Source organism: Poecilia latipinna, unplaced genomic scaffold (genome assembly GCF_001443285.1).
Source record: "Poecilia latipinna isolate Pla-1442-1.1 unplaced genomic scaffold, P_latipinna-1.0 Scaffold2577, whole genome shotgun sequence".
In the NCBI taxonomy this organism is placed as follows: Eukaryota; Metazoa; Chordata; class Actinopteri; order Cyprinodontiformes; family Poeciliidae; genus Poecilia; species Poecilia latipinna.
In genome coordinates, this window is record NW_015115193.1 from 1 (window position 1) to 15,664 (window position 15,664).

The 15,664-nt window shown below is 38.9% G+C and overlaps 1 protein-coding gene across 1 annotated transcript; it reads left to right on the top strand.

The window, feature by feature from the left end:
* Positions 1-946: 946 nt before the first annotated feature.
* Positions 947-14,696, top strand: nptx2a (neuronal pentraxin 2a; the record flags this gene model as incomplete). Its single annotated transcript, XM_015020389.1, has 4 exons — positions 947-1,235; positions 4,775-5,019; positions 11,204-11,383; positions 12,251-14,696. Coding segments are annotated over 4 exons (942 nt in total), but the record flags the coding sequence as incomplete, so codon positions are not given.
* Between the last annotated feature and the right edge of the window lie 968 nt (positions 14,697-15,664).

A 15,664-nucleotide genomic window follows, 5' to 3' on the forward strand; every position in this document is an offset into this window, starting at 1 on the left:
AATGTTGTTTCAATCATTCTGTGCTATCTGGGTACCCTTATTCATTGTAGCTCTAATTGTATTCTTAGAGTTGTTGTTTTGCTGCAAGGTGAACCTCCATGTTGGTCTTTGGTCTTTTGCTGCCTCTGACACATTTTCTTTCTGGATTGTCCTCTATTTTGTTCCATCAGCTCTAAGCAGTCCCTTTACTATTGCTCAAGAAAAGCATAATCATAGTGTAATGCTGTCAACACCAAGTATAAGCTATGTTTGGGGAATATGGCCAATGTTGCCAATATCTTTCCTGATCAGTACATAGGCACTTGGATGAACTGGATTTTATGTACAGGGATCTCAGCAAAAGAGTTTAAATACAAATGCATGCTAAATGATTTGTAAAAAATGCAGGAAGCATGTATGATGTCCTTCAACTCATTACACACTTGTGTTTGTTGATCTATCACATAACATCCCAATAAAATACATGAAAGTCTACTGCTGTGGTGCGGTCTGACTATTTTTGCAAGGCATTGGCTTTGCATACATGAGCAGTTGCATTCTGGACCAAACAGCTACGCTCAGGCATTTAGATGGTTGAATTTTTCCGTAAAAAAGTAATCAGACTGGGATGTGCTCCAGACTGCCAGCAGAGTAATATTTGAAATGGACATTTGAGGGCAGTTTTTTTTTTTTTTTTTACTTGCGTGGGCACATGATGTTTCCCATGTTCCAAATAAAAAATAAAAAAAAAAAAGAAACAAACCATCTGTCATCGTAGTGTCAACTTGGGGTGACGTCTACCTTTAATACCCTGCACACAGCCACGGGTGTTTGGCAGGTCGCCCATACAAGCCTCAGGGACGCGCTGTCTTCATTTAGAGATTGATGCATCAAAGACAATGCTGCCAAAAAGATAGCAGAGCTGTCTGATCAGCAATCTACTGCACTGACGGCTAGCAGGATTTAACGTCTGTCCGTCTCTAATCTCTGTCTGTGGTGTGAATCCCAGCAGCAAAACCTGCGCCTCCCCAGCACAAACTCATCGGCCGGAGGAGCCTCGGGCCTGACTCCCCTGCCACCAGAGCTCCGCGAGCTGCTGCGCCAGCGTCTGGGGGCACTGGAGACGCAGCTCCTCCGGAAGGTAGCTGAGCTGGAGGAGGAGAAGAGCCAGCTCTACAATGAAACCGCGGCCCACCGCCAACGCACCGAAAGCGCTCTCAACTCCCTCATGGAGAGGATCGCAGAGCTCGAGAAGAGTAAGCATGATGCATCGGGTAGCTGTGAAAAAATTGTGCAAATTTTAATGCCAATTTTGTTTTTATATATAAATTTTGCCTTACTAAATTAGCAGCGATTAGTCAATGTCTGAATACGGTTTCAACGATGTAAAGATTTCCCATCACACTCCCTTTGCTCATAGAGCTAATCTGCTGTGGTCTTAAAAGTGAGGCTCGGAAAGCAAGTGCTAAATGTTTTTAATTAGTGTAAAAACTATTCAAGAAGCGTCCGCCTTCCTGGGTTGCTCTTTGATGGTAGATGTCAAAATACTGAAAATGTTTCCACCAACAGAATAAAAAAAAAAAGAATGCTTAAGAAGTCTATTTCACATTTCACTGGACGTTTCTTCAAGGTTTAGCAGAATCGGACAGGGGCTGAGGCAAGGATAGTTTTCATAACTGATATTAATGTCTCAGTTGCACAGAAGCAACACGTGTACAATATCATATCTTGATGCAGAAGCCTCTCAGTGCAGAACTTGTTTGTGAGTTTTGTTTAGTTCAATTTCCATCACATTAATGTCAGAGGGTTCCTGCTGTGAGTTCCGGGGATGGGATTTATTGGGTTGTTCTGGGAGATAGAAAGGTAAGGATTTTACCTGCAAATAAACCTTGTTCAATGGCTTTGTAACCCAATTTTCCTCTCCTCCTTGGACTTGCTCTGAAATGTGCAGAGACAGCGTATCTACTTTTTATTTGAAACTGACCTTGTGGGAAAATAGTATTCTTTTAAAAGGGGCTGCATGATGGGAAATGCTGCACAAAATTAATATGCACATGATATTTGAGATTTTTGTTCTTGAGAGGGAGAAAAAAGTTTAACATATATGTGGCAAACAGAGGCAAAAATCATGGGGTCTGAGTAGTTTACATATGGACCCAAAAACATTTTTTTGCTTGAACTGGTTGGTTTGCTAGCATGAAAACAGATTACACAGCAGATTGTGTGTGTGAATCTTTAGTTGATGAGTTGAAAGATATTATAGCAACCTGATCTTAAAACATCAAATTCAAGAATTTATTAATATTTTGTTATAGAGTAGATGTGCACTCATGGCATTCAATTAGTCATAACACAAAGTCAACCACATTTAATTTGAATATTTTATTTGACAGGAAATATTGTAAAATATTTACATTTTGACATTAAATGGGAGTTCAAATTGACCAAATGAGACTGTGATTTGTGGCGAGTGATTGTTCATGAAACAAGACATGAATCAATGAGCAGAAACATGTGAATAACTGAGACTAGAGAAAACATGGAATAGTGTTGAACCTTTAAGATCTGCTGCCTACAAATATTACTTCAAGAGTTCATCAATAACTAATCCAGCAGGTCGTACAAAGGTCTGTCTCACGTTGACCAAAAACCATTTTTATGACCCTCGAGACTTTTGGGACAATATTTCTGTGAACTAATGTGAAAATCTGAAATTTTTATGTATGGCGTTTTGGTACTGGCTCAAAAAAAGTCAGACCTAGTCAAAAGTCTGGTCATAAATGCAATTTAATTACAGCTGTGTGACCTTAAATAATCTGTTCATTCTTCACAAAGCTCTAATATGACTAAAATAAAACTATTCTGTCACATGGACAAGGTCTAAACACATGGAGCCACTTTGGAGAACTCTGTTTGCTTAATGAATGAAACCATCATTTAAAAAACTACATTTCTTTATTTACTCAGCTTAAATTTGCAAGTGAAAAAAAATGCAATCTATAAGGTGGAAAATACTTCTTCATAGTATGGTATGGGGTATGACATTGATATCAGAGGAAGGTAAATGAGATGTGGTTACACTGTGTGGTTACTGCTACATATTGACTTGTACTAATATGTGATGTGGTGGGTTTAAAAAATAGTGTTAAAGATAAAACAGGCATTGGAAAAACTAATTTCCTGTACAAGCTAATAGTAATAATAATAAAATTTAATGATGGGTTATTGTTTGATAATCAGACAACACAAACCTTAGCACAGTAAGTGCCACATTGCTGATTTTTAATGTTTGTTGCTTCTTTGTCACTTTAATGCTAATTGCTCAATATACTGTGGTTCATGTGTATTTGCGTGTTCAATTTCAAAAATTGCACTAGTTAAACAAATCACTTTAACAAGTTATACTTGTTCTCCATTTAAGATTAGGATTTATTACAAATTATTTTTAGATGTTTTCAGCCACTAAAATACCAAATTATGGAAGTGTCTCAGATATACATTAAAACATTTAAGACACTTCCACCCATTCTGTAAAAGCTAGTATCAAACTAGGTCTATAGAGACCTCGGTGAATAAATGACTGAAGTTCATTGGGTTCGCAACTCACTTCAAATTGTTGAGGTAACAGAGAAATTGCAGGGAACATCAAAACATCAAAACAACTAGATCTCTCTCTTACATTGATTAATGTTCGTAAATCTAACATCAGAAGGACACAGAACAAACAAAAGTGGACATGGCTGCAAAAAAAGAGAGATTTTTGCTAAAAGAACCTCAGGCTGACTGAAGTCTACTAAAAGGAATAACAAATAAAATGTTACAAAAATCCAAAGAATAAATTTTAATAATTTAGAATGGTTTAAACCAGACATACTATTTTTGGATTAAAACCTATTGGATTTTTGTGAGGGCTGCACAGTGGTGCAGTTGGTAGAGCTGTTGCCTTGCAGCAAGAAAGTTCTGGGTTCAATTCCCAGCCCCAGTCTTTCTGCATGGAGTTTGCATGTTCTCCCTGTGCATGTGTGGGTTTTCTCCAGGTACTCTGGTTTCCTCCCACAGTCCAAAAACATGTCAGGTTAATTGGCCTCTCCAAATTGCCCCTAGTGTGAGTGTGTGTGCATGGTTGTGTGTCTCTGTGTTGCCCTGTGACAGACAGGTGACCTGTCCAGGGTGACCCCACCTCTCGCCCGGAACGTTAGCTGGAGATAGACACCAGCACCCCTCCTGACCCCACTAAGGGACAAGGGTGGATGGATTTTTGTGATAAGATAGTTTAATTAAAAGGTGGTGGTGTCAATAACGTGGTTTCAATCTGTTCAAGGAGTAGTTATTATATAAATTCTCTACTTTGGTCTTAACCTTAAATATAGGTTAAAAATGTTTTGGAGAAACATAAATTGAACAGTTCAAGGGAAAAAAAATCCACTAGTGTCTTAAAGTTGTGTTTCTGTCCATAGTAACAATTTACAATTCTTCCAATATTTTTTTAAATATTTTGATGCCACTTTTGGTGCATAAATGATGGTTTCATTAGAGTCTGAACTCAAAAAAACAACTTCTTTTCCAGCTTGTCAGTTTGTTTTCTTGACTTAATAATGATACGTATTACTGTTCTGTTATTTACTTTTGGGATTATTTTATGCTAACTTGTGATTTAAAACTAGAGAGCAATATAAACATGCCCTTCCCTACTTTTTCACATTAATGTTGCTTTATAATAATCAACATTAGGCATCAAATGAGACAAACACTAATCATGTTTATGCTCAATTATATATATTTTATCTGTTCATAGGTAATAATGCCTTTAAGTCTCCAGAAGACTTCAAGGTGTCCCTCCCTCTGCGCACCAACTATCTGTACGGACGCATTAAGAAGAGCCTGCCGGAGATGTATGCCTTCACTGTCTGCATGTGGCTCAAGTCCAGCGCCAGTCCAGGCATAGGAACCCCTTTCTCTTACGGCGTGCCTGGACAGGCCAATGAGATAGTTCTGATTGAATGGGGCAACAATCCTATTGAGTTACTGGTCAATGACAAGGTAAGTCTACAAACAGAAGCAGAGTTTATTCTTCCTTACACTTTCCGTACACGGTTAAGCCTAGAATTGTTCATCAACTCGGTAGCGTTAGGTTTAAAATGATTTTTTTTTTTTTACATTATATCAATAAAACGCTTCTTCTAATTTCTAGCTGGTATTTTGTTGATGAGCTTCAAATCTATCTCCCTCTACAAATCAGTTTGAAGTCGAGACTGTGACTGAGTCTCTCCAAAATTGTAATGTTACATCCAGCCACAAGAAACATTTTGAGTAAAACTAAAACACTACTTTGATCTGCTATATGTCTGATTATGTTTCTGGTTAACTTTACAATCTGAGCCAAAAGGGGTCAGTGGGTCTGTTTGGTGCCACTTGAAGGACCATTTGTAGAATATTTCAAACACGTAGACAACTGTGAAAGAGATGTTCAGCTACTTTTATATTGACAGAGAAACATTAAATATTATCTGGAACACCATAAAAAAAAAGTTTACTTAAAATATTTTTAAAGCATAAGGAATAATACAAATATTTTAAAGTCTAATGGATCAGAAATATATTTAAAAAACTATATATTAATAATAAACTACTTTTAGCTCACTTTAAAAGCATTATTTATTAAAACCAAAGCAAGGCAGCAAGAAGATTAGAAGTTACTTGACGTGTCTATTTCTGAAGTGAGTGTGCAAAAAGGCTCTGTTGAGCTTATTGGTGCCTCCTGGTGGCATGGATTAAAGGAGAATCTCCTGGCAGCTTTAACTCTATCAGTTAAGAATAAACTTGCAGAGGGAGAGGAGTTCTGTCTTGTCTTTGAAATGACCGATTTTCTGTAAAGAAAGATAATTAAAAAAAAATTGCTGCGTTATTCGCCTGCCAACACAGTCGGTTCAGTTATGGCACTGATAAAATTTGAAAAACAAAAAGACAAAGCGTAATTACTCTAATTTGTGTCTCTGTAATGTGAAACAAGCAGGTGGTTCCTGCGAGCTTATGTTGAACAGGAAATCATTGAACATTCATTCTGAATACTAAAATTTGTACCATATAAACATTTAATATGGCTGACCCACGTTCCACTCAAACCCAGAGGTAACTGTATATTCATTAGAGAACAGGGGCTGCTGTGTGTGCTCGTTTGATGGCCTTATATTTGGACTTCATCCTTTACTCTAGTCATGCAGTCAGTGCAATTTCATTTATCACAGCACTCAATATGGTTAGACAAGGGACGCGCATAATTTCTGGCATTTGCTTTGAAGTACTTGCATTGTTACGGTGATATAAGCTGCAGGAATGAATTCAGTTTTATGACTAATGGCTCAGTTTGAAACCCCAGACTCAGTTGCTCAGATTCTTGGTTAAAATGATCCCAAACTGGTATTCCTACCCGACTCTCTTGTTTACACTGGGTGTTATTGGCACAGGCAGGTCTCCCCACAGTTTTCTTCTCACTATGCATTATACATGGGTTCACGTCAGCTGGATCAGAGAGAGATGGTGGAAGGGATGAGCGTATGATTGGAAGAAAGGGCTGAGAAACTGAGAAGTCGCAGTGCTTTGGAGGTTAATAGAGACCAAAAATGTGAAATACAGCAAAGACATCACTTTCTATGAAAGGTTCCCGTTGGAAAATGGTGGAAAATTTAAAGGGAAATAGAAAAGACTGCAGGAAATTATTCTTGTGGAAATAAAAGAAATTAAATGAAGTGTAGTAAATTTGAGCATCATGTGTGCAATAGCACGTCCGTGTGTTGAATTTACTCGCAGTGTCCAGCAAGCTGCATTGTTCATGCTCCTCATTTTACTGCATATTAAGGAGGAAGCGGAAGATTGGCTCAACAATATTTAAAAGTGCAGAGTTGTCTTGTTATATTTTTATGAGTCATTATGCAGGTTCAGAGTCCCACTTGTTACACATCAGCCTCTTCCTCCAGATTTTGCTTCCCTTTGCACAAGGAGATTGTTGATGTCCCCTAATGTTGCCTCCACCATAATCTTAAACGGGCTCATGCTTTTCCTCCAGCCCTGCACACAACGAACACAGAAATATTGTGCCATTTTGCATGTGTAGTCTGATGCTCCAATCCCTAATGCTCCTTGTGTTTTCTGAGACTGTTTTCCAAAGGAGAAAAAAAAAAAAAAAAACTAAATCTCCCCCAAAAATGTTTAAATGATTTTCAAAATCTCTGTATCTCTGTGGCTGATGCAATTTTGTTGACATCATCAGAGGTATTGCCTAGATTTGCTCATTCTTGCTTTTACTAACTAAAAAAAAAAGATTCTGGAAAGATGTACTTACCACCAATAAAAAGATGTGGAAAAGCCATAAAATAAATTCATCTTATATTTCAACAATGTAGTAGAATAATCTTGTGCTTAAGCTTTATACATTCAACTTTAATTTTGAGTACATTTATTCAAAGGAGAAGAAAAATGTTGAATAACTGTCTTTAATTAAAACAATCAGATTGTTGACAACCTTGCAATAAACCCTCTTTCCCACTGAAGCAGTCACATTTTAAAGTATTTTTCAAGATCGGAGCATAGAGGGATTTCTGATCGTTGCTCTTTCCACAGTTTCTCTAGTTCAGTGGTTCCCAAACTTTTTCTTCTGCGCCCCCCCAGTGGTTTCTAAACATTTTCTGCGCCCCCCTATGGATTACAAATGGCTGTCTGGTTGAAACGACGCGTGTGACGGGGGGCATCGACTTTTTTGGGGGCAAAATGAATGTACGTAGCTGAAAATAGACACCAACATCGGTAGCCTACTTGTTAAGCTTAAGGTTCTGTATTGATATTAGCTAGTCATCTTTTAGCTAACCAACAGCATCCAACAGCTTTACTCAACTCAGTCGGTTAGTTTGGAGGGAAAAACTGTGAAAAGTTCTTTGCGTTTTGCTGGTTTGCTGCCGTGATTCTAACACAAACCTACGTAGCTCCGCCCAGCAGCAGGTCTCCTCCAGCGCGAGCGTCGTAGCGCTCATGTTGCGTTTAAAGGTGGCTTGGAAAAACAGGTTACAACACGTTAACAACAGATTAAACAGTTTTAACTGCTGATAAAAGTGACAGGGCACAGATATGGGAAGTGTGGAAGCCTCTACTGTATCAAATTGACATAGGAATAACAGAGAGTTGGCCGTTCTAAGGTAAAAACCCAGCGCATACAGTGTTCATGTTTTGTTTTTTTTCTTCATCCAGACGGCTTCCCGCGCCCCCCCTGCAATGACACGGCGCCCCCCCTAGGGGGCGCGCCCCACAGTTTGGGAACCTCTGCTCTAGTTTATCCAAATCAGTTTGTACTCTCTGCTATTCAGCCCACTCCACAGGCTTTCACAGATTTTAGGTCTGGGCACTGAGATATCAATGGTAGAAATTTGTGTTTTGTGAACCACTTCTGCTTTGATATAGCCAGGTGTCTTTTGGATCAACATCTAAAGACCCAAAGTTGACAGATTTTCAAGTCCACCAGATTTGTATGTAAACTCTCCTGATGTCTGAAAGAGTTTATGACACCATAAACTCTTGAAAATATTCTCAAGGCCATTAGAAGACAATTATGTCCACAGCATCAAAGATATTCTACCATAGATGTGAGGTAAATCTTTGTTTTAGGTCAAACCCTTCTGGAGTATTTGTTGCTGAAGATCTCAATCTGAAGCTCATCTGACCAAAACCTACACATGTTTATTCCAAAGGCGATAAAAGATGTATTTATTTGAAGGCACTTCTGAAATCGTTCCGAGAGGACCAGCGTAATTGTCCTCATCTGCATCTGTCTTTCTTCCAGGCATTGATCATTTTCTGCTTTCAAGGTATGCTTATGTCATAATTTCAAAACCACAAACATTTTGGATCAGACAACACTGCTGTACTGACGGGATGACAGAGACATTGCAAAGTTGTTTTTTTTTTTTGGGGTTTTTTGGTTTTTTTCCGATTTACTGGACACCTGTCAGTCAGCTATAGATATGGGTCCAAGTTTCAGCATTGCAAATTCAAATCATAGCTGCCATTTTCTTTATCCATCTAACTGCTTCAGAGTGTTAGAGGTGACCTAGATGCAAAGTTCACCTCTTTGTACTTCCATTTGAGTCTCTACTACTTCTTGAAACAGCCCAAAAAAATAAAATCAACCAGCCATTTTCTGGCAACAAGTTCATGTTTTTGGTGTCTGGAAAATGAGCAGTTATAAAAACCTCCCAAATATAAAGTCACAATAGGCAGGTACTGCCCCTCACCTAAGCTAAACCCAGCTAAACCCAGCCCCTAGCAACCAAAGCAGAATTCTTCCCACTTCATTGCTGAAGATGAACATGTTTGGTCAGCTGGTTTTACCTCTGTATGCACTGTACAATGGCTACAGGAAAAGACAAGTGTTTGTTGTTGACTCACCATTCAGAAACCATTTGTTGCATCCTCGGTGGTTGTGCAGGAGGCTCCACTTCTTCAACTTCTGGGTCTGACTCGGGGTCAAAGACGCACAGTTGTACCAGTTGTGCATCTGCTTGCAGCCATTTTCCCGTGCATAAAGTGTGAGTGTAAACACTGAGTTGGCAATGCGGCCAGCAGCAGCTTATTTGCATAAAAGTGACAAAAGGTCCTAAAGCAGCTCATTCTGAAAAGAGCTCAAAATAGGCAGAACTGAGGAGGAGAAATCTCATTATCCGAGAATGATTTTGTGCAAAAAAAAAAATAAAAAAAATAAGATGAACATGTTTTGTGAAGCCCATAGACCCATCCTGACTTGATTAAAAGGAAGACCTTTTAAGTGTACGCATGTCTTTCATTGAATTCTGCAACGAGCACTGAGAGTAAGAATATCTGCTTTTAAAATAAACTGCTGAGTCAGTCAGTAGTTACCATCAGGTTGTTTTGCTCTCCATGGCACATAGGAAGAGCTGACTCTGTCGTGGTATGTAGGGCTTTGATTTTAGGATCACCAAGTTAAATCCATCTGTTCTGTTGGACCCAAATTGGAAAGAGGCAAGATCAGATTAACAATTAATGACAATCCTAAGAAGTAGACTTGCAGTCCAAAGTTAAAGATTAAATTAGGCAACTGATGAGTAAATAGGCTACAGATGAGGATGATTAGTGGAAGAAGGAACAGGCAATTCTGTTTGACAAAAAAAGAAAAACACATAACATAACAGAAACAACTCAAAGTCCCACAGAACATGAAAAATATACTATGATTCCAGCTTTCCTGGTACAAATAACATTTAAATCCAGCCCCCAACCTTTTCGTTTTTTTAGAGCAATTTCCCAATGCTGGCCTGAGGCAAATATGTTATCATTAGGGTTTTCTGCTTTGGAAAGCTTTCGTAAAACCTTATATAAATAAAAGCATTGTTATTAAATAATGACTCAAAAGCATCATCTTTTCTATTTCGAAAATGTAATCGTTTAACTAAACACGAGTTGAGTCATAGTTTGTCCTGTGAATATGAGGCGCGATCGCTTTGATATTGAGGAATATTTGACAAGAATTTTTTTTTCGAGTTTAATATCCAAAAGCCTTGGTTTGCCTGCATGATAGACACATTACAACAACACTCGGAGTATTCCCTGTTGTCCCACTAATGAAAGCACACCACCTGGTGTCTCTAATGAGGTCAGCATGCTTCGTAATTGCAAGTGACTAGAATTTTATTTTCAATCATTTCCATTTTCTCAGGTCTCTTTGCGTCCAGAGCTACATCTGCTGCGAGATATGTGACTACGAATCAGTCCTTTAGGCTCATAATAAAAAAGGCTAATGAGCTACAGTGCACACTCATGATCTCGTGCTTAGTGCCGAATCCTCAAAAGACAATGATGTCATTGGTTGGTAAAATAACTGGTTGTTTTGCTTTGATCTACGAACAAAGCGGGAACCCATAAGAGGACAGAGTTTTGCTGTTAGCATTCTGATATGCTTTGAAGGATGTTCTATCCCTTGATGTCACCTAGGTAATCTGAATTTTAAATGTCTCTCTTGCTTAGCGAAGCCTCTGTAGGGAACTGCTTCTTTTTGAAGCTGTTACCCTTCTAATTGCTGTCCTTGTTTCTAACATGCCACATTTTAACTCGTGCCTTTCCCGACCCGTCCTGCTTCCTGTTCCCCCTCGTCATTGCCCGTCTCTCTTTTGATCTGTGCCTGTGACTCACATCATCCTTTCCTCTGCCCTTATCTTCCACCCAGGTGGCCCAGCTCCCTCTGTCAGTGAGCGACGGGCGCTGGCACCACATCTGCATCACCTGGACGACCAGAGACGGCTTCTGGGAGGCTTATCAGGACGGCGAGCGGCTCGGCACCGGAGACAACCTGGCCCCCTGGCACCCAATTAAACCTGGAGGGGTGATCATCCTGGGCCAGGAACAGGTGAGCCTGAAGGCTTAGCTGGTAAAGAACAAGTGTGTGTATGTTTTTGTACCTGTAGGATCGTCTGTGTGCTCTCCTTCATCCTGAGTGCCAGAGGCACAGAGCAGGGAGCACAGGGGAGGAGGCATTGAGTCTCTTCTCACGCTACTGTGGCCCTCTTACTATAACGTCATTCATCTACTCATAAACTGCTGGAAAAAAAAAATCCCACAGGAAGCGTCATGGCAAATCTCCATAGATTAACTCCGAGAAAGTTCCATGTGTGTCCTTAAGGAAATTCAAAAGAACATGTGAATGGAGTGTACAGAGAAATGATTACTCATGAAGCACCAGTTCAGAGCCAGAGGGGTTGATATTGGTTTCCTTTTCACCAAGAAACTCAATTGAGATTGCTGCAGATTGCATAAGGATTAGAGGCTGATCGACACTAAGGCATCTGAAAGCTGCAAGGCAGACTTTTTTAGTCAAACTACTAAAACTCTCATGACTGGACTTAATGTTATTGTCACATAAGTAACAATAAGTCATGGACAGTTTTATGTTTGTTCTGCTCTTTTTGTTTTCAATTGTACTTATTTTAGGTCAAATCTGCCGTCCAAGCTTTCACCGCTCAATACTTTTGGTGACAATAGGCAACTCAAAATTTTTCTCATTATTGGTCTTTCCAATTAAATTCTTTTATCACATATTTTTACCAGTTTTTTTTTTAGTTATTGCAAATAGTCTGAGTCACTTGTAAGTGCACTGTATGGATTCCATGAAAAATTTGGCTACAATAAAACAGGTAAAATTGTTACCTTATGGAATACTTAATATACTGTCCTTAAAATCTATGTAACATAAATTTTGTTTTGTTTTCCAAATAAGGACATCGTCGGAGGGCGTTTTGATGCTACCCAAGCCTTTGTTGGCGAGCTGAGCCAGTTCAACATGTGGGACAGAGTGCTACGGCCGGTGGACATCATGGGTTTGGCCAACTGTTCGGCCTACATGCCGGGGAACGTGGTTCCTTGGATTGACGCCAATGTAGAAGTGTTTGGCGGTGCAAGTAAAGCCGCACTCGAAATCTGCGAAGACCGTGCTTTTGATTCCTAAGAACGCAATTCAAGGAGTCCTGCATGGCCAAAGGGATCTGAATTTTGAATATTCAGATTTTTTGTCTAACCCTAAGGGTAGCACTGGACTAGCCACCACGGTCTCTAAGGCTCGGTGTTTATTGGATTTAAAAGATCACGTGCTCATCAAATTTGAACCCCGAAGACATTCCGGGATACTTCGAATTGATTCTCTCTACAGAGGAAGACACTGAATGCTGTTTAATCTGTCTGCTGTTAAGATATGACCTTCTGTTGTCTTGTTTTTTATTTTTCTTTCCAAGCTTACTTGCCATTTGACAACTCGTTGAGAACATCTCACGGTGGTTCTGTTTCTTATTTTGACAACACTGCACTGTTTCCCATGTTGAATGTGAGCTCAAATAGGCTTTGATGTGCTGCAGAAAACTGTGGTCGAGCACTACATGCTCTGAGTTTTTTTTTTTTTTTTTGGCTGTTCGAAAAGCAGCGAGACGCCGAAGTAAATACCAAAATGAGGCGGATGCTTATGAGTTTGAACCTCACTATTGTCCAAAATAATATGCATGAGTCTGAGCAGTGCATGCTTTCTGTCAACATGCACAGTGAGTATGCTGCGTCAAAACAGGCTGATGCAGAGTGCTGCCAACATTACGTAAGACCGCGTGTGTGTGCGTGTGTGTGTGCGTGTGCGTTCCTGTGCTTATGGCTTGTCTTGCGTGTAAAACAGACCAGAAGCTTATGAGGGAGAGAGAGAGGACATTTTTTATTCTTGCAAATCTATGCTTAATACCTCATTGCCCTTTGAGCAGCTGCCATGCTCGAACAGCTTTCTGAACGGGCTGGTCTCTGCCCAGGTTAACAGCGACATCGGACAGCTGCCCAGTCCTGGCTAAATGACAGAGCTGTGGACGCCAGCTGATCACTCGGCGAGGACAGGGACTTGGTCTGGCCCTCAAGGACAATCCTTAACTCCCCATGTGGGTTGTAATTATCCAAGTTTATGAATGAATGCAGCATTGAGTGCTCCTGATCTCCTGATGTTTCTGTAAGTGTGTTATTAATGATAAAACATTCAAACGTAGGAGCTGTGTAAGACGGGAGCAGCACTCTACAGACATTTTGAATGGAGTTTGGTCCTAAATGTCTCACTCTTGACAGATATAAAGGTTTTGATCAACTGATATATATTTTTTAAACAGAATGGAGTGTATCTAATGTATTTTAACATCAATAATGAATAAAACTAATAGTTTTTGGAGCTTCAAATGTGTTGTTAATGTTGAGATGGACAGTTTTTAAGGACCCTTCTTTCCCTGATGAACTAGAAGGAACATAAAGAAAAAGAAAAAAAAAAAACTAAAGACGCTTCAGCCAGCCTTTTTGAGTTGCAGTTTTCTTTGAGGTCTGACTCAACCAATCAGCAGTTTCATAAATCCTAAGATTTCTTTGAAGATTTTTAACACACAGAAAAGATTTTAAAAAATAAATGTGTTGCAGGTTTTTTTGATCAAGGCAGTAGTTGTGAATCAAACGGAAAATGAAGGAATTCCTGCACAAGATTACTTTGGTTTGTGGTTCAAAAAATATAATTTATGTGACTTTTTTTAATAATCAGAAATAGTTTATGGTTTAGTACAGAGCACACCTTAGATAAATACACCGCCCCCCCAAAAAAATCTGTTTTTCAATATTTGAATGGCTCAATATCAATGAGTTGGGGGAAAAAAAAATGTCTTGATTCTAATTTTCCTAGAGTCTGGGATTAAATATTAAAATAGAAGTTTTCATCTGATTAAAAACAATGAAATTAACTATGTATTAACACCAACTGCTGAAAAATTTAATAAATGAAATCCTGTTGTGAACTCTACTTTTGAACGTTTCTGTTAGCAATGCTTTTTATTGTAAAGATAAGCATTTTTTTTTTTCCTGTTGAAACTGTCTGTTCTTGTTCTATCGGCAAATAACTTATCAAAAGCCGTCATGCAAAACGGCAAGAATGCTACAAATGCTCTGTTGGACTGATGAATGGCCTTTTGTGAAAACCATATGTGCTTTTTTTTGCGAGTGGAGACTTTAGACTTTCTGTCAGCTTTTGTAGCACACTTTCATGACAGTGCAGAAATGCCGAAAATGTGTTTGTGTTCTGCAAACTTTAACCACATGAAATTCTGCAACTGTCTGTTATGATAACTGATGTATTTTTGCACCCAATAAAAGAATAAGCAAGCTCCTGAGAAGTGACATTTGATACGGCAATTTCATAAAGTGACAAAAAAAACTTAACAGTTTTCTAAGTTGAAAGAGACAAATAAAACTTATAGGAAAATGCCCGACTAAAGATATAGACACTGTTTTCAAAAGGATCAAGTGAAAAATCCAGACGTGACTTTGTTAGACGGTTACACCACACCCTGGAGGCAACAGCAAGCAAAACCCCTTTTTTAAATGATTTTATTTAAATTCAACAAAAGACTATAACAGTCTCAAGTTATTTGACACCCTGACTAGAAGTTGTTTTAACCAGTTGTGCTTTAGGTGCAGTTGAAATACCTGGACTGCTGATGGTAAGGTTTCATTAGGTACTTGTTTCTCAAGGGGCACAGGAACCGATCTCCCATGTTTAATAATTATGAGTCTGGATGCATATGACCGATGCCCTGCCTATAACAGGACCAACATATTGAATGAGACAAAGTAATACTTATTTTATAGTTTGGCTCACAAAGACAAACATTTTTTATCTTTCTTATACTTAGTATTTTGAATCTAAACAGAAAATGTTTTATTGTTCTGCAAACACTTATGATACCCACACAAACCTCACATTTTTGAAGAGTGAAATACTTCAAAACTGAATGTCTCATCCAAAAAGTGCATAGTTCCCTGCTGCATCCACTCAAACCACTAATTTTCTGACATTGATTTGTTTTATATTGTTGGAATTCACTCTTTATCTTTTTAGCCTCATTCCCTCATGACTAAATCACTACAAGTCTCCAAACCGAGATAGCCCTGGCTGCTGTTTGCTATAAAGAAGTGTCAGCGCTACGCACTAAATTGCCTCTTAAACAAAGCTAACTTTTTCCACATCGTTCGCATTACGTTATTTAAATCAAGAAGCAACAATTTGTCCAGTCAGTTGAAATATCATTTGCAGGACTGGCTACAAACCTCATTAGATTATATGTCCTCTCATCTGGAC